The following is a 24259-nucleotide window of genomic DNA, read 5'->3' on the forward strand; positions in this document are numbered from 1 at the left end:
TGGTCAAATCTTTCAGAGGATGGCCCACTATTGGAATTTGATGTTTTTCTTTTGATTAGACTGTGGTTATGACTGTTGAGGAGGAAAGTTACATGGGTAGAGTGCTACTTTTATGGCATCATATGAAGGATACATACTATCAACATGATGACTAAGGATTCTTCCACTCATTCACTCATTCATTCATAGGGTTGAGGATTGCTAATGTGTTGGGTTATGGACTAGACCCTGGGAATTCAAGGGAAAACAAAAACAAAAACAAAAACAAAAACAAGGCATAGGTGATTCCTGCCTTCACTACCATGCATTTTAGTGGAGGGAAAAAAATAAAAATGAAAAACGATCTCCCTTTTACAGATGAGAAAACAGGCTCCGAGAGAAAGAGATTGTCGAAGGATATAACAGGCTCAGGGCCTGAAGGATATAAGCAGGGCTGAGCTTGGACTCCAAAGGCAAACTCCTCTAGCTGCAACACCTACAATGAGTCAGCCCAGAAGTCAACCCACCTGCCCTTTTCTCATCTCAACATGTGTCAGTGCCTCAGGAAAATGACAGCATGGGGGCACTGTACCCGAGAGCCGGCAGGTTGAAGCCTACTTTTGTTTTTTTTTGAGAGAGAGAGAGAGAGAGAGAGAGAGAGAGAGAGTCAGTCCCAAGCAGGCTCCACGTTCAGTGCCGAGCCCGACACAGGGCTCGATCCCGTGACCTTGGGATCACAACCCGAGCCGAAACCAAGAGTCGGGTGCCAAACCGACTGAGCCGCCCAGGTGCCCCTACATCTTTAAGCTAAATGAGACAGTCTCTCTTAGTAACTTGAGTTTTGCATTTGCGCTGCCCAACCCGCAGGCTCTCAACACCTCACCTAGGGTTGGTATAAGGAGACACAGTACGAATAGTATGGTTGGATTCATTTCATATTTAATACTTAAGTGCTGAAAGTGATAGAAATTTTTTTTCTTTCTTAATGAAAAGAAACCGGTAACTTTGTAAAAGTCAGAAAATACCAGTGTCCCTTTGATCCCATCCTAGACTTTTCTGCTGTGAGCTGGACCCACTACACACGGTGAAGGGCGCGTTCCTGACCTCCAGGAATTTGAAAGTACAAGACACGATTGCGTATATATTATAATAATAGCACAAGCGAAAGGGTGTTCTCTTGCTTCGAACACCGCTGTTTCTTCCCGACCCAGGGCAAATATTCAGAGAAAGTCAATATATGTACGAACAAGATTTTATAATGCTCACACAAGAATGGAGTTCGCCCCCAAACAGGGAAACTCCACATTGTCTTGTTTCAAAGGTCACAAACGCAGTGCCCAGAAAATCCAGCAGCTAAGTGGCAGGACCAGTGGAGATCAGTTTGGGGAACCGTCTGGTAGCAAAGAGACTTCTGTCCACCTCTGTCTGGGAAGCCGTCTGTCAAGGGGTTAGGGAGGGGACAGTGCTGTTTACGTCCATCCTGCACTTCTCCCTTTTGCTACCCTTAGTAGCGTCTGTTCATCTTCTTGAACTTCTCATAGTGATAGTCATCGGTAGCCTTCTCGTTAGCAGGACGCTTGCGGTTAGGAGGGGACCCTGAGAAGGAAAAGAGCAGAAGCTGTTGGCCGTGCTGGAATCAACCGACAGGTTTTTAGCTCTGCTTAGGCTAGGACCACGCCTGCCTCATTCCCCACAGAAGCCCCAGGGCCTACCCTGGTGAATAGGAACATAGTAGGGCCTCAGTAAAGACTGGTTACTGAGTGAGTGAAATAAACACAGGGTGGAGTCAGATGACGGTACGGTGGGGGGTATGCTGACATCAGCATGGGACCAGGTGACAACAGGTATTCTATTTCAGGGAGAGTTTGATTAGGTACAAGGCCTGGTGCTAAATACTTTTAGATACGGCTTATTTATTTTTTTAATGTTTATTTATTTTTGAGACAGAGAGAGACAGAGCGTGAGCAGGGGAGGGGCAGAGAGAGAGGGACACACAGAATCTGAAGCAGGCTCCAGGCTCTGAGCTGTCAGTACAGAGCCCGACACGGCGCTCGAACCCACGAACCGCGAGATCATGACCTGAGCCAAAGTCGGATGCTTAACCAGCTGAGCCACCCAGGCGCCCCTAGATGTGCCTTTTTTCTAACCCTCACGGCAATTCAAACGGGGACATATTGCCATCACTGTTCAGAGAGCTTAGATGGTCTTCCTCAAGGTCACTCGGAAAGTGAAGGTAGGTTGAGAGTTGAACCCAAGTCTGGTGACTCCAAAGTCCTTGCTTACTATGTGGGAATAATACAAAACTCTTTGGGAATTAATGACTATGCACCCAAGACGGTACAGAAAATAATTTCTCAAGTAAGAAGGAAGAAAAAGCGGGGCGCCTGGTTGGCTCCATCAGTGGAATGAGTGACTCTTGATCTGGTTGTGAGTTCAAGCCCCATGATGAGTGTAGAGATTACTTAAAATCTTTAAAAAAAAAAAAAAAAAAAAAAAGAGGGGGGTGCCTGGGTGGCTCAGTCGGTGAAACGCCTGACTTCGGCTCAGGTCATGATCTCACCGTCTGTGAGTATGAGCCCCGCGTCGGGCTCTGTGCTGACAGCTCAAAGCCTGGAGCCTGCTTCGGAGTCTATGTCCCCCTCTCTCTCTGCCCCTCCCCCGCTCGCGCTCTGTCTCTGTCTCAAAAATAAATAAAAATATTAAAAAAAAAAAAAAAAGGAAGGAAGGAAGAAAAAGCAAACAGCCTGGATTTTCAGAAGCCTCAGCAAATTTAGCATTTCCTTAGGCTCACCCCATTGGTACGAAAAAGAAGACCCTTGGAGGGAAAGGGGCACAGCTGGATGCTGCTAGTGGAGGGGGAGGGACAAATCCGCACCCCACTTCTAGAGGAGCGCTGGCGACTTCTCGGCATGTAGCCGAAGGACATGATGTAGGCAAAAAGGGTCAGCACGACAGTGATTAAATGGGGGAAAATGAGAAACCACGTAAGCGTCCAACTAGAGGGAACCGGAGTAGCTCCATACCGCGGAACACGAGATGGCCACTGAAAGGGAAAATACGTATCTACTGTTCCAGAGAGACGTGCAGGGGCCCACTACTGAGTGAAAAACGAGGAGACCCTATGAAGTATGTGTACGGCATATGGTTCTGTATGCATCAATATAGTTTTTACGTTTATTTCTATTTTTCAAAGAGAGTGTGAGTGGGGAAGGGGCAGAAAGAGAAACAGGCACAGAATCCGCAGCAGGCTCCAGGCCCTGAGCTGTCAGCACAGAGCCCGATGTGGGGCTAGAACTCACAAACAGCGAGATCATGACCTAGGCTGAAGTCGGATGCCTAACCGACGGAACCACCCAGGCCCCCCTACGTCAATATTTTTTTAAAGTCTGGAAGGCGACACATAAAAATGTTAACGGCGCTCACCTTTGGCGAAATTCTGAGTAACTTTGAGTTTAGTTTTGCTTATTGAAGTATGCTAAGTTTTTGAGTTTCTATTATATTTGATATTTAATAGCCCAGTGAATCGTCAGAGCAACCCCTACCGGTAGGTTTTGTTACTATCCCCATTTACAAATGAGCAAACTGAGGCTGGGCAAGGGGAAGGGAAGCGAACGTGGAGTGGAACCCAGATGCCCTGGCCCCAGAGCCCAAGCCCCACCCCTGCAGAGTCCACCCCGCCTCCAGGGGCTTGATGACTGCTCCGGGCAGCTCTGGGGCCTCCACTGTACTTACGCTCAGGCTCTGGCTTCTCCGTGTCACCCACTCTCAAGGGTCGTGCTTTGGGCTCTTCTTTGTTTCTCCGAATGGGGGCATTGAGCTCCTCGTGATAAACTGGATCGAAAGAGACCAGGGGACACGTCAGACAAAATACGGGAACTTGGGGGGCGGGGGGGGGGGCGGCAAGCCAACAGGACAGGGCTGCTTGCCCAGAGCAGCTTACATCGGTTGTGCTGCACGTAATTCACGGCCATGTTGGTGGGCACGAAAGACGTCTCGCTGTCTTTCTTCTTGTTCTGCTGCTCTGCCAGCAGACGGGCCTTGGCATCCTCCGTGGAAATGATATTTTTTATTTTTGCGCTGTGGGGAGAAGGGAGCCACGCCATATATTCGGTCCTCCCGCCTTTGGTTCTCAGACAGAACTGCCAGTCAGGCTGGAAACACACCGGTGCATGAGGAAATTCACCCTCTGGAGCACAGGGCTCCGCAGTTTCCCAGCTCGTGTGTTCTCACGGCTGTCGAAGATGCATTATCTATTTATTGTCTTTTTTTTTTTTTTTTTAATGCTTATTTTGAGGGAGAGAGAGTGCATGCGAGTGGGGGAGGGGGGGAGAGACAGACACTCCCAAGCGGGCTCCACACTGTCAGCAGAGTCCGACATGGGGCTCGATCCTACGACCCTGGGATTAGGACCTGAGCTAAAATCAAGAGTTGGGATGCTTAACCGACTGAGCCACCCAGGCGCCCCTTACTGTCCTCTTCTGATCAAGGGGAACTGAGCCCCAGAGAAGGAAAGAAAACTACCTAAGGCTCGAAGCTAGTTCCAGAAAAGAGGCGAGGATCCAGAAGCCTCCCAACTTTCTCTTACGCCCAAAGAGGATTCTGACTGTCATATTTCTTCCATGACAATCCTGTTTTAGAGCAGGTGTTTTACAAAAATGAAAAGGAGGCTCATGGGATGGGTAAGCCTTTAACATGGCTCCTGCTAGAAGAAAACAGAGGACTACAAGGGCCTGAGCAGAACAGCCGAAGAGCTGTGAACAAAGACCACGTAAAAACAAACGCTTGCACACAAATAATCCTCACGTTGTATACCTGAAACCAGCATGACGTTATGTGTTTCTTAATTATATCTCAACAAACAAAACACCACGCTTTTGCTTTCGGGAGACCTTCTCTAGCATCTCCCTAGCAACGCTGACCTATCCTTCGGACGCTCTGGGCACAAGCATCTCCGCCTACCCGAGAAAATAGAGTTATTTGTGGGTTTCCAAGGAGACGGGTAAGAAACAGTCCCCTTAGCCGGAAAGCAGAGCGCTCTTCCGTGGGCCCAGGGCAGGAGAGAGGCTAGAAACCTCTGAAGCGGGGTCTGAAACGTACTCGATGCCTAGGTCCACCTCAGGGATGCCGCTTAGCATCTGGTTGGAAAGCATCTCTTCGGTCTTCTTGGCTGAGGAGACACGGATGTTTTCCGGAAGTTCGTAAAGACAGTCCTCTGCATTCTTTGGCTTGACTTTCTGTTCCTCGTGTTCCACGATCCCTTTCCTCTTCTTGAGCTCTGTCTCAATGTACTTCATCCTGAAATGAGAAACCCACAGGCCTCAGGGAGAGGCGGGAAGCTCACAAAACCTCTCTTTAAAATGAGTGGTCCCCAACACTGGCCCACAGAGCAGTGATGGCCCAGGAGTGTTCATCAGTCCGTGGAAAAATGAGAAACGTGAAAATTAACTCGAGTTTTTTTCACCACGCAGAACTTTTTTTTGACTTCAAGGCACCAACCTCCGTGGTGAGATTGTGTCCTCCCAATCTATTGCTGTTAAGAGATGTTAAGGTTCGCTGAAAACAGAATGCAACGGTCGACGGTGGTCATTTGGTTAACAGTCTCGTCAGTGAAAAGGTGGGCACTGTTTTATTCCTACAATATTTAGGGGAAAACTATTACTAGTCGGGGCATCTAAAATCCCAAGACCCATCATTTCAAAGAATGTTTAGGATTTTTTTTTCCCTCAAAGTTCACGAGCCTGGGAGGTGGAGTGACAGGGGCCAACTCTGCCTTGGCCTTTGGATGATTCTAGAAATGTCATCTGTGACTAGATATCTCGGGACTGTATCTGGCTGCATCCAGCGCCTCATCGCTCACAGCCAGGCTGATACCCACATGTCGGCATCCTCGTCCCTTCGGTTGGTTTCCGCGGAGAACGATGTCCCCAGGTGGAGATCTTCCTCCTCGCTGATCCTGGAGGGAGGGGCAAAGAAGCGGAACCTTTGAGTCACACGTCGGTGAGGCCAAGTCTGATATTATACAAGTAAAACCCACACGCCCAAGCCCATCCTGCTTGTGGTTGTGGAAAAAAACACACGTGATATGTAAACAGAAGAAATATAAGCAAGCAAAATGTTGGAGATTCCTCTGGGGAATGACTAGATACTTTTACACTAGCTGAATGTATTATTTTATAATTGTGTTCTTATGTGTTTTGTTTTTTTTTTTAACGTTTACCATTTATTTTTGAGAGAGAGACAGAGCACGTGTTTCTTAAAAAACAAAAACAACATTTCCACTTGGGTCTGAAACACACTACACAACGCACCTTTTCCGAAGGAGAGTACCCACAGCACTCTAAGCGGAAGAGGTAAAGGACTCTTTTAAAGAGTTCTGGCTTTCATTTTTTTTAATATATATTTTTTTAATGTTTGTTGATCTTTGAGAGTGAGAGACAGACAGAGAGACAAAGCGTGAGCAAGGGAGGGGCAGAGGGAGAGAGAAACAGAACTTGAGCCAGGCTCCAGGCTCTGAGCCATCAGTACAGAGCCCGATGCGGGGCTCGAACTCGCGAACTGCAAGTTAGAGAGGCTTCACCTACTGAGCCACCCAGGCGCCCCATTGCTTTAATTTGTTTTTAAACTACAAAGCATGAAGGATACTTAAGAATGCCCCACTAGAGCTGCTGTTGTGGGCCCCAGCTCTCTGGAGGCACATAGACCCAGGCAGGGGCTATAGGTTACTTTGTATCTCAGTGAGTCCCCCACTTACTTATCTTTGCCCCTTTCCTTCAGTTTTTTCATGTCCACCATACCGCCTGTCTTCATCTGAAAGGGGTCATCCTGCAGAAAGCAAACACAGCTGTGAGGAAGCATCTGTATAATTGGCAGTGGTCTTTTTTTTTTTTTTTTGTAATTTCTTTTAATTAAAAAAAATTTTTTTAATGTTTATTTAAAAAAAAAAACTTTATGTTTATTTATTTTTGAGAGAGACGTAGACAGAGTGTGAGTGGGGGAGGATTAGAGAGAGAGGGAGACTTAGAATCTGAAGCAGGCTCCAGGCTCTGAGCTGTCAGCACAGAGCCTGACGTGGAGCTTGAACCCATGAACCGTGAGATCATGACCTGAGCCGACGCTGGACACTTAACCAACTGAGCCACCCGGGCACCAACGCCCCCTTTTTTTAAAAAAAGAAAACACAGTCACCTACTGGAGAGCAGCCACAGCTTTCCATTCCCAAGGAGGACCCCACAACTCACCACGAGGGTGGTCTCTTCTTGTACCTTCTCTCCTACCAGCAGGGCCACAGCACTGAGCAGAAAGAAAAGGAAGAGTGAGACAGAGACAGAGACAGCGGGAAATGGCACAATTCAGACACGAGGCAGAACACTTAGAAAGTCTGTAGGTTGCAACATTAGAGCAAAGGCAAGATCTGAGGAGTGGGCACCAAAGCCACCTGGCAAAGCCTACAAGGATAAAACAGTTTAAAAATAAAGCACTCTAGATGCTGGGTCAGGGGGTAGGGTGAAGTGGTAGGCTTTCCTACAAAGCCATTTGGCATTATCTGGGCTTGGAAATCTCATTTCTAAGATTTTGCCTTCCGGCAAAAGGAAGCTAAAGACAAATGTAGAAAAATACCTATTGCACCCGTATTTGGAGATGAAGATTTACAAATGATCTACAACCCCTAAGTAAGGGATTATTTAAATTTTTTTTTAATTTTTTTTAACGTTTTATTTATTTTTGAGACAGTGAGAGACAGAGCATGAACAGGGGAGGGTCAAAGAGAGGGAGACACACAATCTGAAATAGGCTCCAGGCTCTGAGCTTTCAGCACAGAGCCTGACACAGGGCTCAAACTCATGGACCGAGAGATCATGACCTGAGCCGAAGTCGCTTAACCGACCGAGCCACCCAGGCGCCCCGGGATTAGTTAAATTATGGCATATACACGCAGTGGAATACTATGCAGCCACTAAAAAGGTTTTTGGGAAAAATAATCCATAATGTCAATGCCCAAAACGTGATGAGCTGAAAACAGCACGGAATAAAAGTACTTGCAATCTCCAAAAAAGAGAGAGACTGGACAGAACATTACATGTTAACGCTGGTTACCTGTGGATGGGAGAATTACGGGTGCTGCTTACTTTTTCGATTATACTTCAAAAATTTTTTCCAAACTTAACAATTCGTGTGCATTTCGCAATCAGGTGCAATAAAAACACGAATTGATAGCCTGTTTTTGCACCTCTGGAGCAAACCTCAAGACCACACGGCTCGGGCCATCTCCTGGGTAAACGTCTGCAGAGAACACTGGACTCCTTTCAGGGCAATGTTAGGTGTACAGTGTGTCAAGAGAAGGGGCTATGTCTGAAGAGATAGTTGTGGTGGCGACTCAGGCGGGGACATGTGTCTGTCATCTCCGCCTGCTCTTCTCGCGGAGCCCCTGCGATACCCACCTCACCCCATTGGGCCTCTTCCTCAAGTTCTGCACCTCGCGGGTCTCTTCCAGTTTTAATCTGCAAAGAGGCAACGTACAGTCTGAGACACCCTCCGCAGAACTCAGACTCAAAAGGCAACTTCGACCGGCATCCCTGTCCAACTGCTGAGCCGCAGGCACAATGATCCAGAAGGCAACCCTGCGCTTAGACCCATTGCAATCAGACCCACCGCGCATCCTGGGGGAATCTCTCTACTGTGCGGCCTTGCGGCGGCGGCCTCAGCCCTAGGAGCCTCAGTTTTTTGTTCTGCAGAAAGGGACAACAACCTCGGCTCACAGTCAACGAGGAGCCTGGCCGTTGATGAGTATCACAAACCGCTGTCTCTTCTGGCCCCTTGGAAGCCCCACCCCAAACGCACCGAACCTCCTCTGAGTCCTGCTCATCTTCCTCCGACTCCGAATCGGCCCGGCGCCGGCGGAAACTCTTCCCGGTGACCGGCATGGTCTTGCCGGCCCCGCGGTCCGGCCGCCGCGCCCCTGTGCCGTAGCCCGGGTTGCTTCCGGCGCGCAGCAGTGAGGTCAGAGCGCAGAGAGCAGAGCGCCGGCACCGCCCCGCCCCGCCCCAAACCCTTCTGGCCCCGCCCCCTGTCCGCCCCGTCCGCCTGGCCCCGCCCCCATCCGTGGCGTTCGCCTCTTCCGATTGGGCGGCTGAGGGGGAGGAGGCGGGACGCAGCCAGCGGGCCCCACGGTCCTGCGCGGTGCAGCGGTGGGTGCGCTTGACTGACAGGCGGCGGCGGCGCGGTTGCGACGGCAGGTGAGTTCCGGGCTGTCGCCGGCTGCTGCGGGGGGCCGGGCCTCTCCGAGCAGGGGCGACCCCAGCCTGGCTCCGGGCGGGCTGGGGTCTGGCCCTGCCAGGAGCGCAGAACGCCGCTGCCAGGTGAGCGGCCGCCGCCGTCCTCTCCCCTCCTCCGGCCGGCGCTCAGGGGGTGTCCTCTGGGGCCCCGGTGCCCCACTTGGAGCCCTGGGGGCTCGTTGTTTCTCCGGAACGGGGGCCGCCATCTCCTTTATTTCTGCGGGGCCTGACCCAGCGTTGAAAGCACGAGCGTGGCGTCTCGGGGCGCTGACTTATTTCCCCAGGGTCTGGGCCCTGGCATGCGTTTTTTCCTTTAGGGATAAAAGATGACCACTTCTTAGCAGTGGTGAATTAAAGTCCTGGCGCCGACTGCCCCGCTAATGATGGCCTCCAGCCAGTTTATCCCCGCGTCCGATGTTTTGAACCTACTCCGGAGGGTTTGAGGGCGGACGGCCCCTCCTCGGGTGCTTGCCGGCCGCCTCCCCGGACCTTCAAGGGGCCTTGTTTTCGTCCTCTGTCATTAGGACTGTTGCTCTGCCCTCCGCCGTTTACACCCCCCAGGATGCTGTGAGGGTTAAGTTTATTTGAAAAACAAAACAAAACAAAACAAACAGGCATCAACGAACGCTTAGGAAATAACTAAATGTGTTAAATGATGGTTTATAGGACTTTTAGGGACCTCTTAATTTCCCTTTTTCTCCATATAGGCCCATCCTTTTCTTTGAAAGCACTGCGCCTTTTTAAGCGCTACCGTGTGGCAGGCTCGGGGCTCACCTAAGCGTTATCTCAGTGAACTCCCACAGCAATCCCACGAAGTAGACGGCGTTCTCTCATTTTGCAGATGAGAAGACTTTGGTTCAGAGAGGCAGTAGGTGCCTAAGGTTGCACAGCTGGAAAGTGGAGCGGGGATCAGTGGCAGGCCCCACTCTGCTGCAGGTTAGGCAGAGTGCCTGGCACAGAAGCTCCCTAAGTGTTTGCTGCAGCTCCTGTTGTAGCCCATTGGCTGGGGGGGGGGGGGGGGCAGGGGGGTTTGCTGATGGAGACTGGTTTCCTCTTCTGGAAGACCATTCAGAAGCAGGGCGGCCCTTCTGGAATGCCCTACGGCTCTCTGGAACAGCCTTTCCTGATAATTGCTGTTCTCTTCCCTGGACTGAGACAAATGGACCCGGGACTTCTTGGAACAGCTTTTTGGCTTTGGTCAAAAGCTGTATATGAAAATCTCCAAGCCTTGCCTTCTGCAGTCTGGTTCAGCCAACCCCAGAGGCACCTGGGAATCACTGGCCCTCCTGTCCCTGCTGACTGAAGGGGAGGATCCTTGGGAATTGCTGCAGGAACCCAGGGAGTCCACGTCTGCAGATGTCACACTTTCAGAGGTGGCTCTGATTTTGCCCACCCCCACCCCCACAGCGACCCTCCCACTAGGAGGTACTGGACAGCACTAGAGAGAAGGTCAGAAGGCCAAGGACATTTCTGGACCCTTCTTCTCCTCTGACATCCCGGGGAGGAGCGTCCAGTACAAATGAGTTGGCCCAGTGCCACTCACCAGCTGGGCCATGACAGATCTGAGACCTGTTTCGCCAAAGTAATGCTGGAAAAGCGGCAGCTGTGAATCTGGGTGGCTGGGCTGAGGGGCTGCGGACTCTCTAAGTCTTGCTGGGCCTTTTGAGGGGTGAGATGAAGTTGCTTCTCAGAGGGAGCCTCCAGGAAATTTCTCTTCAGTTCGGAGATGTGTCATGTTTTCGTTTTGTTTGAGAGTTTGGTTGTTTAAGGACATGGATGGATTTGGCTCAAATTGGGGTTGGTTTGCTAGCTCCTTTCTGGAACCAGGCTTGCTACAGGGTTTAGGGAACATTCGTGTCTAGGACGATTTGGGACCCGGCAAAGTGATTGCAGTTCACGGCTGGGCCGTAATAAGTGTTCGATAAAAGTTTGCTGGACTGATTTACTTACTCAGATATTTACTGAGCATTTACTATATGGAGCAGGCACTGTTCTAGGTGCTTGAGGTATGCCAGAGTGCAAAAGAGACAAAGATCCCTGATCTGGTGGACGTCAGGTTCTAATAACACAAGTATGTCAAGTGTCTCAGAAGGTGATGAGGGTTAGGGAAACAGAGCAAGGCAAAGGAATCACGAGTGGGCGGGGGGATTGAGTTGCACATTTAAATTGGTGTATTCTCATTTGTGATTTGGTCGGTAACGTTATAAAACAGGGGACTGAAGTATAGGTCCTGACCCTCAGTTCAAGCCCCAGTTGTGCCAACTTAGCACGTGACTCCCCCCCCCCCCCCCCCCGCCGAAGTTCCCGTTCTGCCATCTATTGGCTGTGTGACCTTTGGCGTGACCCTCTCTGACCCTCTCCTGCTTTGGGGTTTTAGGGGTCTTAGTCTGAGTTTCTGCTTCTACTTACTTACTCCAGGAGTTACGGCTTCTCGGAGACCTGGGCCACTTACTGCTTCCAGCCTGCTCACCCCCAAGAACTGCCAGCCTGGGGTGGCCCCGAACCCATGCCCTTTCCAATTAACTGACTCTCCCAGAGCCTGGAAGCAGTGCTAGGCTTCAGAGGTGTTATCCTAGACTGCAGAAGTTTAAGCTGAGCAGAAAAATGCTCTGTGTGAAGCATGCCTCAGAGGTGGCTCTTGTGAAGGAGGCCAGAGGCAGCTGCCCTCGGAATGTGGGTGTTTGGGCTGGAGGAGGTAAAGATCATCCCCCACTCCAGGCTGGCCGGGGCTGTTTGGGGAGACTGTGGAGCAGACAGTTGAGAGCACTGACTTCAGGGCCAGCAGTCCTTGGTTCAAACCCTGGATCAGCAGCTCAGCGGCTGTGTGACCTCCAGCCACTTACTGCACCTCTCTGAGCCTCAGCCTCTCCTCCTTTCATGACGTAGGTGGAGATGGGTTTAACTCCCATTGTTGCCTGGCCTCCAGGATGGTGGTAAGGATTCGGTGAGGTCCGTTCATATCAGCTCCATTACACCGGGCCATTCCGGGCAGACACTGGGTGGGTAAGGCCAATGAGGAGAAATAGAGGTGCGGGGGAAGCAAGACTTTTCAAGGCAGGAGTAGGCTGAGGGGCTCTGCTTTGGGAGTCAGGAGGATGGCGGGCCCTTAGGGAATTAAGACTGGGTTGACAGAAGGGATGTATTTGGGCTTTAAGAAAAATGGAGTTGCTTGGAGGTAGGATGGAGAGAAGAGGGCAGGAGGGAGGGAAAGGGGACACGTTCTGAGGGTCAGAGGGGCGTGGAGGGATGTGGGCAGGGGTGTGGGATGGCTAGTGTGGCAAGGATCGGAGCAGGTGGGTGTCTCCCTAAGTTGGCGGGGGCTTGGCAGGACCCCCCTCCCATCCTAAGGAGCTAGGCTCCTAGCCGGGAGGAGGGCGTAGCCAGAACGGCCAGGAAAATGATGAGTAATGGGCACTCGAGGCCCGGTCTGAGCAGCTGGTGCCAGGCCCAGAGATGCTGCCTGCCTGCCCCCGGGCAGGGGGCACTTTCCCCCTTCCTTGCTGTAGGCCCCGGTTGGGGGGGGGGGGGAAGTGCCTGCCCTCCTTCAGGCTGAACAGTCTCAGAAGCCTCACCAGGGCCTGAGCCGGGTGGGCCCTGTGCCAGGCCTGCCAGGGCCTCCCTCCCCCTGCTTTTTCTGCCCCAGGAGAGGAGGCTGGCCTGGCTGGCCGGGAAGAGGAGGTGCCCTGGCTCCCTGGCTGTGGCAGGTGCCTTGCTGACTCCCAGCAGCCCCGCTGCTCCCGGAGGGCCTGTTCCTGGGATCTAGCTCCCTCGGCCGCACAGGTCTCTTTCAGTCTTTATCAAGTGCCTGCTGTGTGCACTCCATTTACTTGCACAGAAGCCAGAGCAGGGAGCGCTGTGAAGGCAGATACGACCCGGCTCCTTCCTGGCTGTGTCCTCGCCATAGGGTCTGGGGCAAATGGCTCCCTGTGCCAGGGGCTCCATTCTTCCTCAGACGAGAAACAGCAGTCCTTCCGTGAAGAGTGTAGGCGAAGCACTGGGCGTAGCGACTGCTCAGAGGCAGTGCTGTCCTGGGCAGCGGAGCCCTGGCTGAAAAGCTGATGGAGGGTAACCTTGGGCATGTGACTCGCAGTCCCGCCTGTCTCAGTTCCCCGATCTAAAAAACACGGCCAGTAACCCAAATTACGGTACAGAACATTTCTGAGCGTTCTTGCTGTGCGGGCCAATACAGACCCGTGATCGGAAGCCATTATGTGAAATCGGCCCTGTGCATTGTCTCCCTGCACTCCCTTGGTCACCCTCCTAGCTGTCTTTGTCCCCATCTCATGGATGGGGGAACTGAGGGGCGACCGACTTATCTACCGACACAGAGCTTAGCAAGCGCCGAGCGAGGAGCCGAAGGCGGGCTGCTGGTGTCTCTTCTTGCCTTCTGTAATTACAGTCAACTCCAGGGCTGATGTATGGTGCAACGGACACGGGGTGGGAGCCCAGGAAAGGATGGATGACGTAGTAGTGATCACCTCCCGGAGGCTGCATGCCGGTACCTTGGTGTTGAGATACGGGCCTCTGTACCCCATGAGGGCAGGGCCCACGCCTGGCACGTTTTCCATTGCCCCAAACCAAGCCAGTTGGGTACCGAGATAAAACGACTTGCAAGCTCCTAGGGAACCGAGATAAACGAACTACAGCCCTTGCAGACCAGGCACTTCCGAAGGTTCAGCTCCTGTGTGCGCAGTAGTAAACGCCCAAAGCTCCCGGCACTACTCCCTCAGCTTTTCCCTTGACACAAACTGATTTTTTAACCATTAACTTTGGGGAAAAAAATGTTAGTACACCTCAAGCCTTCTATGTTGGGTGTGCTCATACAGTGCTGGTAGACAGATACACTTGTAGAGTGGATCTAGAGGGAAGTTTGTCGATATATATCCAGAGCCTTCAAAACATACATTTTCGTTTTTCCTTGGGCAAAGATGTGGTCAAAGGTTTATACTCCAAAATACTTCTCGCGCTGCCTTATTTATATTGGCAACACACACACACACACACACACACACACACCCTAAGGGTCCAAGAATAGGAAAGCGGCTAAGTAAGGTGTAGCTGATGTTGTATGTGGGATATTATTTAGCCATTAGGAAGGAAGTTGTTGGGGTGTCTGGGTGGCTCAGTCAGTTAAGCATCCCACTCCATGTCAGCTCAGGTCTTGATCTCAGGGCCATGAGTTCAAGACCCATGTTGGGCTCCATGCTGGGCGTGAAGCCTGCCTTAGAAAAAAAAAAAAGTTGTTGAAGTTTAGTGTCATGAGAAATGTACATGATATGAACATAAAAACCTTGTATACGTATTGTATCTGTTATATTGGAGTTTTGAGTTTCCTTTCTTGAATTACACATTGGTGCCTATGAAGAAGACTGCAGTAACCATCTTTTTTTTCCAGTTTTTAGTGGAGACACCCTCCAGCTTCTACAGAGGTGAATATTAATTTTATTGAAACCACACAAAAAAGCCTTTTTCTACTTTCAGGGTAGGAAGGAGGAGATGAAAATTTTTTCATCTAACATGGAAGTTAATGAGGCAAACAAAACAAAACCAAACCAAACAAAGGCGTTAAGGGCAGATCTTCAAGTGAGTGAGCCACAGGGTGAAAGGTTATACTTTCAAACCACCCAGCTAGCAGCTGAGGCATTTCGCTGTCAGGGCTTCTGGAACCTACTCTGGAGCGGCTGCACCCTCTCTTAAATGGACCTCAGGTGTCCTGTTCACACTCTGTGGGCCCCGAGAGTCCCCAAGGGATGGAGGTCATGCTCCCCCAGTGTTCTCTCTGAGGTCTGGGGAAAAGCAAGGTCCCAGGAGGGACACCTCACATACCAAAGAGGCCAGATGCATCGTTCTTTTTATTTTGGAAACTTTATTTTTTTAAGTGTTTATTTATTTTGAGAGAGGGAGAGAGAGAGGGAGAGAGAGAGTGCATGTGAGCAGGGGAGGAGCAGAGAGAGCGAGAGAGAGAGAATCCCAAGCAGGCTCTGTCCTGTCAGTGCAAACCCACAAACCATGAGATCGTGTCCTGAGCCAAAATCAAGAGTCAGGCACTTTAACTGAGCTACCCAGACGCCCCTGGGAACTTTAAAGAGAATTAGAAGGAACCTATCAGGTTGTATGTTACCAAAGCAACATCAATTCACTGTAGAAAATGCAGACAGGCAAAAGAGGAGGAAACAAAAATCAACTCGATTCCCGTCCTCCCAGAAATGATGACAGTAGCATCGTTGTTGCAGGCACAAAGCAAGATTAGTTTACCAAAATGGCATTTTACTGTGATCATGCTTTACAGCTTTTTGTACTTTTGATCCGTTCAGCAAGTATTTACTGAGAAGTTGCTGTGCTCCAGGTGCCATTATAGGTATTTGGGATACAACAGTGCACAAAACAGATCCTTCGGGGAGCTCACCTTCTTGAGAGGGGACAGGCATTAGATCGAAAAATGGGCGAACGACCAAAATGGTTACCGAGCATGCAAAGTAGAGGCCTTCCCTGGAGGAGAGGATGGTGGGGTGGGGTGGGGTGGGACGGGACAGGGTTCGGCAGGGTGGCGCGCAGATGCCTTTCTTGGTCAGGGGACAATGCAGCTGAGAGAGGACAGAGACAGTGGACAACACATGGTGGGGCCTGATGGAGACTGGTGTGTTTCCTGGTCATGGACTGTTTCGCTTCATCATCATCCTCGTTCTCTGCCCCTCCCCCCATTTTAAACTTTCTTTTTAATGGTGTCATAGTATGTGCGTGTGTGTGTGTGTGTGTGTGTATGCAACTTTTGAAATTTTTATCTTTTAGTTTTGAGAATTTCATTTTGCATTTCTGAAAATTGCATTTTTTGAATTCCAGTAAAATACGTATAAATCGTAATCATTTTGGGGGTGCAGTCCAGTGGCATTAAGCACATTCACACCGTTGTATCGCCATCACCCCCATCTGGCTCCAGAACGTCCCCATCTTCCCCAACTGAGACCGTATCCCCGTTGACCATTAACCCCTCCCTCTCCTTCCAACCACCAGTCCGCTTTCCATCTCTGTGGATTTGATTCCTTCAGGTAGTTCATATAAGTGGACTCCTACGGTATTTATCTTTTTGTGTCTGACTTATCTTACGTAGCGCAATGCCCTCAAAGCCCATCTTTGAACCTTGTTCATCTTACCGTAGCACGAGTCAGAATTTCCTTCCTTTTTAAGGCTGAACAATAATCTGTTGTATGGATAGAGCACATTTTGTCTATCCATTCATCTTTCGATGGCCCCCTTCCGCTGCTTTCCCCCTTTGGTTCTTGTGAACGGTGCCATTGCGAACACGGGCGTACAAACGTCCGTTCAAGTCCCTGCTTTCAGTGCTTTGGGGTGTCTATCAAGAAGGGCAGTTGCTGGACCACATGGCAACTCCGTGTTTAAGTTTTGAGGAGGCTCCATACTGTTTTCCAGAGCAGCGGCCCCATTTTATGGCTCACTGGGAGCACGCAGGTTCCAGTTTCTCCACGTCCTCGCCAGCGTTGTTTTTTTTTTTTTTTTTTTTTTTTTTCTGGTTGAGTTTTTTTGTGTTTTGAGAGCAGCCCTGCCAATGGGTGTAAGTGGTGCAACCTGTTTTCATTACTCAACATTCTCTGAGATTTAGCCATGTTGATAATAGAGGTCTTAAGTCAAAGCGTGGGTTTTTTTATTCAGGGTTTAAAATCAGTTTTATTGAGGTATAATTTGTATCCAATAAATGACTTTTCTTTTTTTTAATTAAAAAGTTTTTTAAAGTGTATTTTTGAGAGAGAGAGAGAGCGCGAGCGCACGTGAGCAGGGGAGGGACAGAGAGAGGGAGAGAGAGAATCCCAAGCAGGCTCCACGCTTCAGCAAGTGAGCCTGATGCAGGGCTCGATCTCACAAACCATGAGATCATGACCTAAGCCAAAATCAAGAGTCAGACGCTTAACTGATTGAGCCACCCAGGTGCCCCAGAAATGCACCTTTTTAAAGACTTTTGTCAATCAATAGCTCCTTGCCTCCTTGTCCTACATGTGTTGTGAACATTTTCTCCCAGTCTGTAGCTTTTGCCTTTTCATTTTCCTTAGGATCATCTTTGGAAAAGAAAAGCATTTAATTTTGAAAAGTCCAGTTTTTCAATGTATCTTGTTATAATTAACACCCTTTGTGTCCTAAGATCTTTGTGGACTCCAGAGTTGCAAAGATGCTCTCCCGTTTTCCTCTACAAGTTTGAGAGTTTTAATTGTTTAAAGTCTGAGATCAGGAGAACCATCGTCCTGGGCCGCACTGGGCTGCTTGCCACGGGGTCGGGGATGTGGGTCAGCGCGGTCCCACCCCTGCAGAGGGAGGCACGTCCACAGGGGCACCGTGGTGGTTCCACAGACGGACCTCGAAGGCTCTGTGAGGTTTGCAAAGCTCCCAAACCAAGCATACCGAAAATCGGTGGGCAGAGGGCTTGAACTCACATTGTGGCTGTAGGCGAGTCTCGATTGGGAATGCAGACGTTCATCATCTCCTTTTCCTCACGTATTTGTATTCTCCAGAGCATTCAGGTCCTTCCCACAGAATAAAAAAGACTGAAACATGGGGCGACTGGGTGGCTCAGTACGTTAAGCAGCCAACTTCGGCTCAGGTCATGATCTCGCGGTCCGTGAGTTCGAGCCCCGCGTCGGGCTCTGTGCTGACAGCTCAGAGCCTGGAGCCTGCTTCAGATTCTGTGTCTCCTTCTCTCTGACCCTCCCCCGTTCATGCTCTGTCTCTGTCTCAAAAATAAACGTTAAAAAAATTTTTTTAAATAAATAAATAAAATTTAAAAAAAATAAAAAAGACTGGAACAGTCCAGAGTTTTAATCAGAGAAGGTGGCGTTCAGTTGCTGCCCACAATAGCTGATACCCCAGGGTTTGGAGATGTAGCCGATGAGGTCGTTGCTGGTAGTCCATTATTGACTATGTCGATAGTAAATGGGAAGTCTACCTAAGCACAGAGTGTCTAGTCCACAGACATCGGAAGCCTGATAACAGGGTGCGGTGTTGCCCCTTGAGGAGACGGACTTAAACCATTGGACACTGGGTTTATGAAAAAGTGAACGTCATCCCACTTATTGCCAAGAGCAGACATGCTCACACCAGAGGTGTGCCAAGGGTTTAAAAACAGATAAATGCAAGCACATAAAAAGAAAACCTACGAATTTCCAGAAGCAGAAGGTGGAGAAGAAGGAAAGCTTTGTTAACAACCCAACGGACTGTTTACCTCTCGCTATGGCAGGGCGTGATGACGTGAGGGGAGTTAACTGCAGAAGGGTCAGAGGAAGGCGGCATCCTTGCGTGCTGCTGGAGCTGAGAATGGTGATGTTTGAGGTTTTGCAGTTCTAAGAAGTAGGTGGACAACACGTGTGCAAGGCTTGAGAGATGTCACTGATCACGTATGCCCAGACACGTGCAGAAGCAGGAAACGACAGCTGTGTCTGTTAGTGGAGCGGGCAACAAGAGCAAAGGGCAGCCTACCCAGAGCCCTCGGGGCATGAGTGGAAGGAGGGAGAGTGTGTGGCTAAAGGTGAAGGAGCTGTTTGAGATGAGAGCCGGAGAAAAAGGTCGAAAACCGAAGGACTCTGAAGCTGAGCTCCAGCAGTGCCACGAGCACATGAAAGACTAGAGGAGAAAGAATTAGGGGGGGAGTGTCGTCGGTTTGAACATGAGAACGCACACTGCGAGTCCATCAACAACACATTTTAGAGTAACCTGACTCTTCCAGAACCCTGGGAAAGAACAAGAGGAAAGGGAAGCTCTTTTTAAGCTTTCTGTTGGCCACCAATTACAGGAAGGCTGTGATCCATTTCTAAATAAGTTTTGTGGATCGTATGCAGTAGGGGTTAAAGGTCATTTATTTCCCTATATGGAGAGCCTCTGTTGAAAAGACTGTCTTTTGCTGGTTGAATTCTGTCAGTACCCTTTTTGGAAATCAGTTGACCACATATGTGCAGGTCTAATTCTAGACTCTCACTTCTTTTCCCTTGAGCTGTATGTCTGTGTTTGAGCCAACACCACACTGACTTGTTTGCTGAACCTTTATAGAAATTCTTGGGCCAGAGGGTCTCAGTCTTCCAACTTTGTGATTCTTCCAAATTGTTTTGGCTCTTCTAGGTCTTCTTTTCTGTATAAACTTTCAAGTTGGCTTGATGATTTCTACAAGGAAGCTTCCTGGGATTTTGATGAAGATTACATTGAATTTATGGACCAGTTTGGGCACAGTGGATATCTTAGTGTTGAGTGTACCAGTCCATGAACATGGTATATCTCTGCATGTATTTAGATCTAACTTAATTTCATGGATTGGAATATTCAATATGTGTCATTTCTAATGGCTGCGCAGTAGACAGAGTGTGGTTGTGTCCTTGTTTATCTAACCGCCTGTTGTTTATTTACATTGCATCCAGTTCCCCCATTATAAACAGTGCATATCTTTGTCAGTCTGTCTTTGCATGCATCCTGAATACTTACTTAGAAAAAAAACCTGGGGCCAGGTGAACCCTCTTGGCTCTTCTTTGCTACCTGCCTTATTTAAACTAGTGCTTTGTGTTCATTGAAACATGGAATCTTGGTGATCCGGGCTTGTTTTTATGAGGCCCCAACAGCACAGCGAGTTAGGGCATGATGCAGCAAACTGTGGCAGCAGGCTAGCATTGTTTTTGCAAGGCCCTCAAGCTAAGAATTAAAAAAAAAAAAAAAAAAAATCTTTAACACATTGTAAAAAAACAAAAACAAAAACAAAGAATATGTGATAAAGATCCACAGGGCCCACAAAGCCTAAATGATTTACTGCCTGGTACTTTATAGACATGATTTGCCAACCCCTGATTTAGAGCACAGCCCTGCAACAGACAATCTGATTGAGTCCCCACCCACGACTTACTAGCTGAGGACTGACTCTGGCCAAGTCTCTCGCTTCCTTAAGCAATCTGTTCTGTTTCTTCTGTAGCACGGGGGCAGTGAGGGTGCATGGAGGGTCGTTATCCACTGGGCTTTGCTTTTTTTCCCTCCCCTATCTGAAGACGGAGGAGCTTGAACGGTCTCATTGCAGGTGTGAATCAAGACAGGCTTGTCACCAGTGTCCTCGTCCCGGGCTCCATTTGTGGCCCTGGGTGTCAAGCTCATAAGCTGGTTCTGCCATCTTGCTGGAGAGACGGGGGGCACACACACCAAAGCCACTCCCTCCCCTGCCCCCCTCCTGCCCCCATACTGCAGCTTGCCAACCTGGTGCACTTGACCTCAGTGAGAACAAAACACAAAAAAAAAAACCCTAAAAAATCTGGCTTCAGGTGAAGAGGCTTGGAATTTAGAACCTTGAACTCGTCATTGCCATGTGACCATTTTAAATGTTAGCTTCTAACTGCCTCTCCCTCTTTGAACTACCCATGTCTGGGAGACTGTGGCCCAGCAGGGTTGGGGAGGTGCAGTCGGTGATGACACATGAATGGACTCCGTTGTGCCTCTGGCCTGGGGTTGCTCAAGACTTGGGGGTCAGAGGTTCTGAGCAGCACAGGATCCAAGGATGATCTGAGGGTCCCAGGGGCATGCACAGAACGGGCTGAGCCTTCTGTCCAGGAGGTTAACGGGCTGTGGCAGCCAAGGCAATAACTAGAGAGGCCCGCGGCCCTCTCGTGCAGACCCTTGCGGGTCTCTGCTCTCGGGGATCACGACCCCCGAGGAGGGGCTGCCCCTACCTAGAGCAGCTCCACACCAGCCTTCGTTAGCTACCCCGGAGCAGTGTGTTTTTATGGTCCCCGTGGATGGACTGGGAGCCTGTCCAGCCCGCGGATGCCCCAGATGTCCAAAATTTCACTTGCCCTTCCCAGGAGGAATTCTGACCTCTTTGTAGCCGCCGGTCAGCGCTAAGAGTGACTTTAAGATAACGGAGCTGCAGGAAGTGAGCTGGTTTGTTCCCCGCAGGTTCCCTGCCAGAGGCCTGCACTCACTTCAGCCCTCGCGCCCCACCACCATCGGCTGTCCGCGGAGAATACAGATGCTGGCCGCTCCCCGGGAGTGTCGCTGTGCGCAGAGGTAGGCCCACAGCCTCCCCGTTTCAGGCGTAGCCCTTAAGCACGGACCCAAGAAGAACGGTGAAATAACGGAATTGTGGTTATGGGTTGTTTTTTTTTCCTTTTTGCAAGTCCTTATCTTTTAAGAGCACACACAGATGCAGTGAGGCGGTATCTGGGTCTGCCACCAAAAAGAGGAAGTGGGAGTTTGAGCTGAAGCAAGGGTGCTGTGAATGGCTCCTTGTTGGAGCTGGGTGCCGGCACGTGGGAGCGAGCTGTCTGCTTCTGCGTGTTTCCACTGCCCTAAGTTAAAAAGAGAGAGAATACACGTGAGGCCGTAAGAGTCTGAGCAGCTCGAGCTTCCGCCCTGGCTCTAGCAGTCCTCGCTGTGAGACCCGAGACAAGAAGGAGCCCCTGTTTCCGAATCTGTAAAACGGGGCTGATCACAGCTGCCTGGGGACGTTTTCCAAGAAATAACGCACGGAAACCATTTAGTCTGCCACCCGGAACTTGGTCAGCACCCGTAACACCTGATCTGGTGGGGGGCCTGGGCCAGTGGACCCCTGGCTGACCATTTCAGGGAGAGGGTGGGGGTCCACTTCCCTCAGTGGACACACCGCCCCTGCCTTTGGTTAAACCACCTTGGCTCCACTAAATCTTCGGTTGGCCCGGAACTTTCTTGGCAACGGTTTGGAGCTAGAATCAGCCGTCAGATTCCTAGGTGTGATTTCTGCTAAAATATGAGGTGGCTGAAGCCAATCCAGTTACTTGTTTTTATACATTTTCTTCGGGAATAATTGTTAATTCACAGGAAGTCGCCACGGATGTCCCAGGGAGGTCCTACGTACCCTTCACTCAGTTTCCCCCAGGGGTGCCACATCTTTGGCGTATCCGTAGTACGACGTCACAACCGCTAAAGGGACTGTTGGTACAATCCACAGGGCCTGTTCACGTGTCGCCAGTTTGACACGTACCCGTTTGTGAGTCCCCTGAGCGTTACCATCACACCCAATTCCCAGAGGAGGACAGTGAGGCTCGGAGAAGTTAAGTGGCTTCCTCGACTCACCGGCTGATATGTGGCAGAGCCAGGACCTGAGACCAAAGTTGTGCACTGCACCAGCAGCCCCCGCCTCGCTCCAGCGGTGGCTGCCGTTAACCCAGGCTCCCTGTGTTCTCTTGTAGGTGAGCCCTGGCCAGCATGGGGGACGCCAGGGACCTTTGCCCTCACCTTGACTCCATAGGGGAGGTGACCAAAGAGGACTTGCTGTTCAAATCTAAGGTAAAGGGTCAGACCTTACAGAGCGGGGCCCACGTCCAGGGCCACTGCGTTCCTAAGGTGCAGGTGTTTCCAAAGGAAGGTTTGAAAGAGTTGAAGAACCGGCTTCCCGACAGTCTCTGCTTAGCGTTTTGTGTAAATGGAAGGGCTGGCGTCTGTGGGGGAAGCTTTCCGGGGGCTGCGTCCTAACAGCCATTAATTACCACTTAGATCAGTCCATCTGGGAGCCACTAATGCCCTGTGCATTAGCTGTGGAGCCTTTCCAAGGCAGGGAACGAATCGTGCTCGGAGAGCCCACCGGCATTTTGAGAAGCGTGACCCAAGGAGGGTCTGGGGAGGCCCAGAGCCAGAAGGTGGGCTTCTCTGAGTGGGGAGGATGTGTCTTTGTTTGTTAAAGTGTTTTGAACGGGTAATACTTTTCTCTGGTTCAGAATGGAGCGATATAAAAGTATCGATGTCAATAAAAAAAAAATTTTAAAGTAGGGGGGTGCACAGCCAGCTCGGCTGCTAGAGCATGTGACTCTTAATCTCAGGGTTCGAGCCCCACATTGGGTGTGGAGACTACTTAAAATAAAAAATTTTTTAAAAAATTCAGGGGTGCTTGGATGCCTCAGTCGGCTAAATGTCCAACTTTAGCTCAGGTCATGGTCTTCCAGTTTGTGAGTTCGAGCCCCACGTCGGGCTCTGTGCTGACGGCTCGGAGCCTGGAGCCTGCTTCGGATTCTGTGTCTCCCTCTCTCTCCGCCCCTCCCCTGCTCATGCTCTGTCTCTCTCTCAACAATAAACATGAGAAAACTAAAAAATAAAATGAAAAAAAAAAAATCGTCGTCAAGACATCCTCCTCCCACCCTCCTATTCCACCTTTAGGGAGCCACTTATATTAGTTTCTTTTATACTTTTTCTGAGTTTCTTTATGCAAATACAAGCAAATATGCTTATTTTTCATTTCCCCCTTCATTATATGAAAGGTAACATACTATACTATAGATGCTTTTTTTTGTTTCCTTGTTTTTAATTTATTTATTTTTGAGAGAAAGGGAGAGAGAGAGGGAGGGAGGGAGGGCCTGAGGGAGGGAGGGGCAGAGGGAGAGGGAGACAGAGAATCCCCAGCAGGCTCAGCACTGTCAGTGCAGAGCCTGATGCAGGGCTCGAACCCACTAACCGGGAGATCATGACCTGAGCTGAAATTAAGAGCCGGGTGCTTAACCCACGGAGCCACCCAGATGCCCCTAGACACTTTTGCAACTTGCTTCCTTCACGAGACAGTACATCTTTCTGGAGCTCTTTCAACCCTGGTCCGTGAAGACCGCTCTGTCCTAGTTTGCCCTGGAGTTGCACGGCATCTCGTCGTGTGGACCCCGTAACTGAGCCTCTGCGGGTAGACACCCAGGCTCTTCGTGTGTGGTGAATGTGGTGCCGTGATAATTGGCCTCCTGGAAGTGTTGTCGCACGTGGGGGCCCGAGCGTGTGGGGGGCACACTCCGGGCAGGGGGGTCTAGAGTCACGTTCCTAGACAAATTGCCGGCTCACTCAGCCTCCCTGTCCCAGCAGGTCCTGGGTGGCCTTCGGCCTGAGCTGGCTCAGCCTGGGCCTGCGGGAGGGATCAGGTCTTCAGAGTGCCTGTGGCTTCTTTCGAAGTACTTTCGCTTCTCGTGTGGTCTGGAGGAGGGCAGAGCGAGGCTGTGATGCATTCGCACTAACGCTGGGTTCTGAGCCTGCAC

The 24259-nt window shown here is 50.3% G+C and overlaps 2 protein-coding genes and 1 long non-coding RNA gene across 8 annotated transcripts in view; 1 reads left to right on the plus strand and 2 right to left on the minus strand.

The window, feature by feature from the left end:
- USP20 (ubiquitin specific peptidase 20) overlaps positions 1-24259 on the plus strand; it is a 53035-nt gene that overhangs the window by 1195 nt on the left and 27581 nt on the right. For 2 of the 5 annotated variants that reach the window (XM_045468917.1, XM_045468919.1), the window contains exons 1-3: positions 9098-9212; positions 21174-21284; positions 22445-22541. In XM_045468917.1, coding sequence (XP_045324873.1) covers positions 22461-22541 — 81 coding nt within the window. In that variant the 5' untranslated portion in view covers positions 9098-9212; positions 21174-21284; positions 22445-22460. Of the gene's footprint in view, positions 1-9097; positions 9336-21173; positions 21285-22444; positions 22542-22748; positions 22892-24259 lie in introns of those variants that run through there. The other 3 variants (XM_045468920.1, XM_045468921.1, XM_045468918.1) reach the window with 3 other exon arrangements.
- On the minus strand, positions 902-8981 carry CD4H9orf78 (chromosome D4 C9orf78 homolog). 2 transcript variants are annotated; one of them, XM_045468926.1, is made up of 9 exons: positions 8818-8981; positions 8418-8477; positions 7218-7269; positions 6731-6801; positions 5855-5932; positions 5077-5274; positions 3920-4056; positions 3712-3810; positions 902-1575 (listed from the first exon to the last, which is right to left on the minus strand). In XM_045468926.1, exons 1-9 carry the CDS (start codon positions 8898-8900, stop codon positions 1484-1486), a joined length of 870 nt encoding a protein of 289 aa, XP_045324882.1. In that variant the 5' UTR covers positions 8901-8981; the 3' UTR covers positions 902-1483. The 2 variants fall into 2 exon arrangements, with proteins under 2 accessions (XP_045324882.1, XP_045324883.1); XM_045468927.1 differs by lacking the exons at positions 8418-8477; positions 8818-8981 and having other exon boundaries at positions 7169-7253.
- LOC123593284 lies at positions 9323-10200 on the minus strand. The gene is made up of 3 exons (XR_006710231.1): positions 10026-10200; positions 9681-9816; positions 9323-9562 (listed from the first exon to the last, which is right to left on the minus strand). It is a non-coding gene; the product is annotated as an uncharacterized LOC123593284 (long non-coding RNA).

This window comes from Leopardus geoffroyi, chromosome D4 (genome assembly GCF_018350155.1).
Source record: "Leopardus geoffroyi isolate Oge1 chromosome D4, O.geoffroyi_Oge1_pat1.0, whole genome shotgun sequence".
Classification (NCBI taxonomy): domain Eukaryota; kingdom Metazoa; phylum Chordata; class Mammalia; order Carnivora; family Felidae; genus Leopardus; species Leopardus geoffroyi.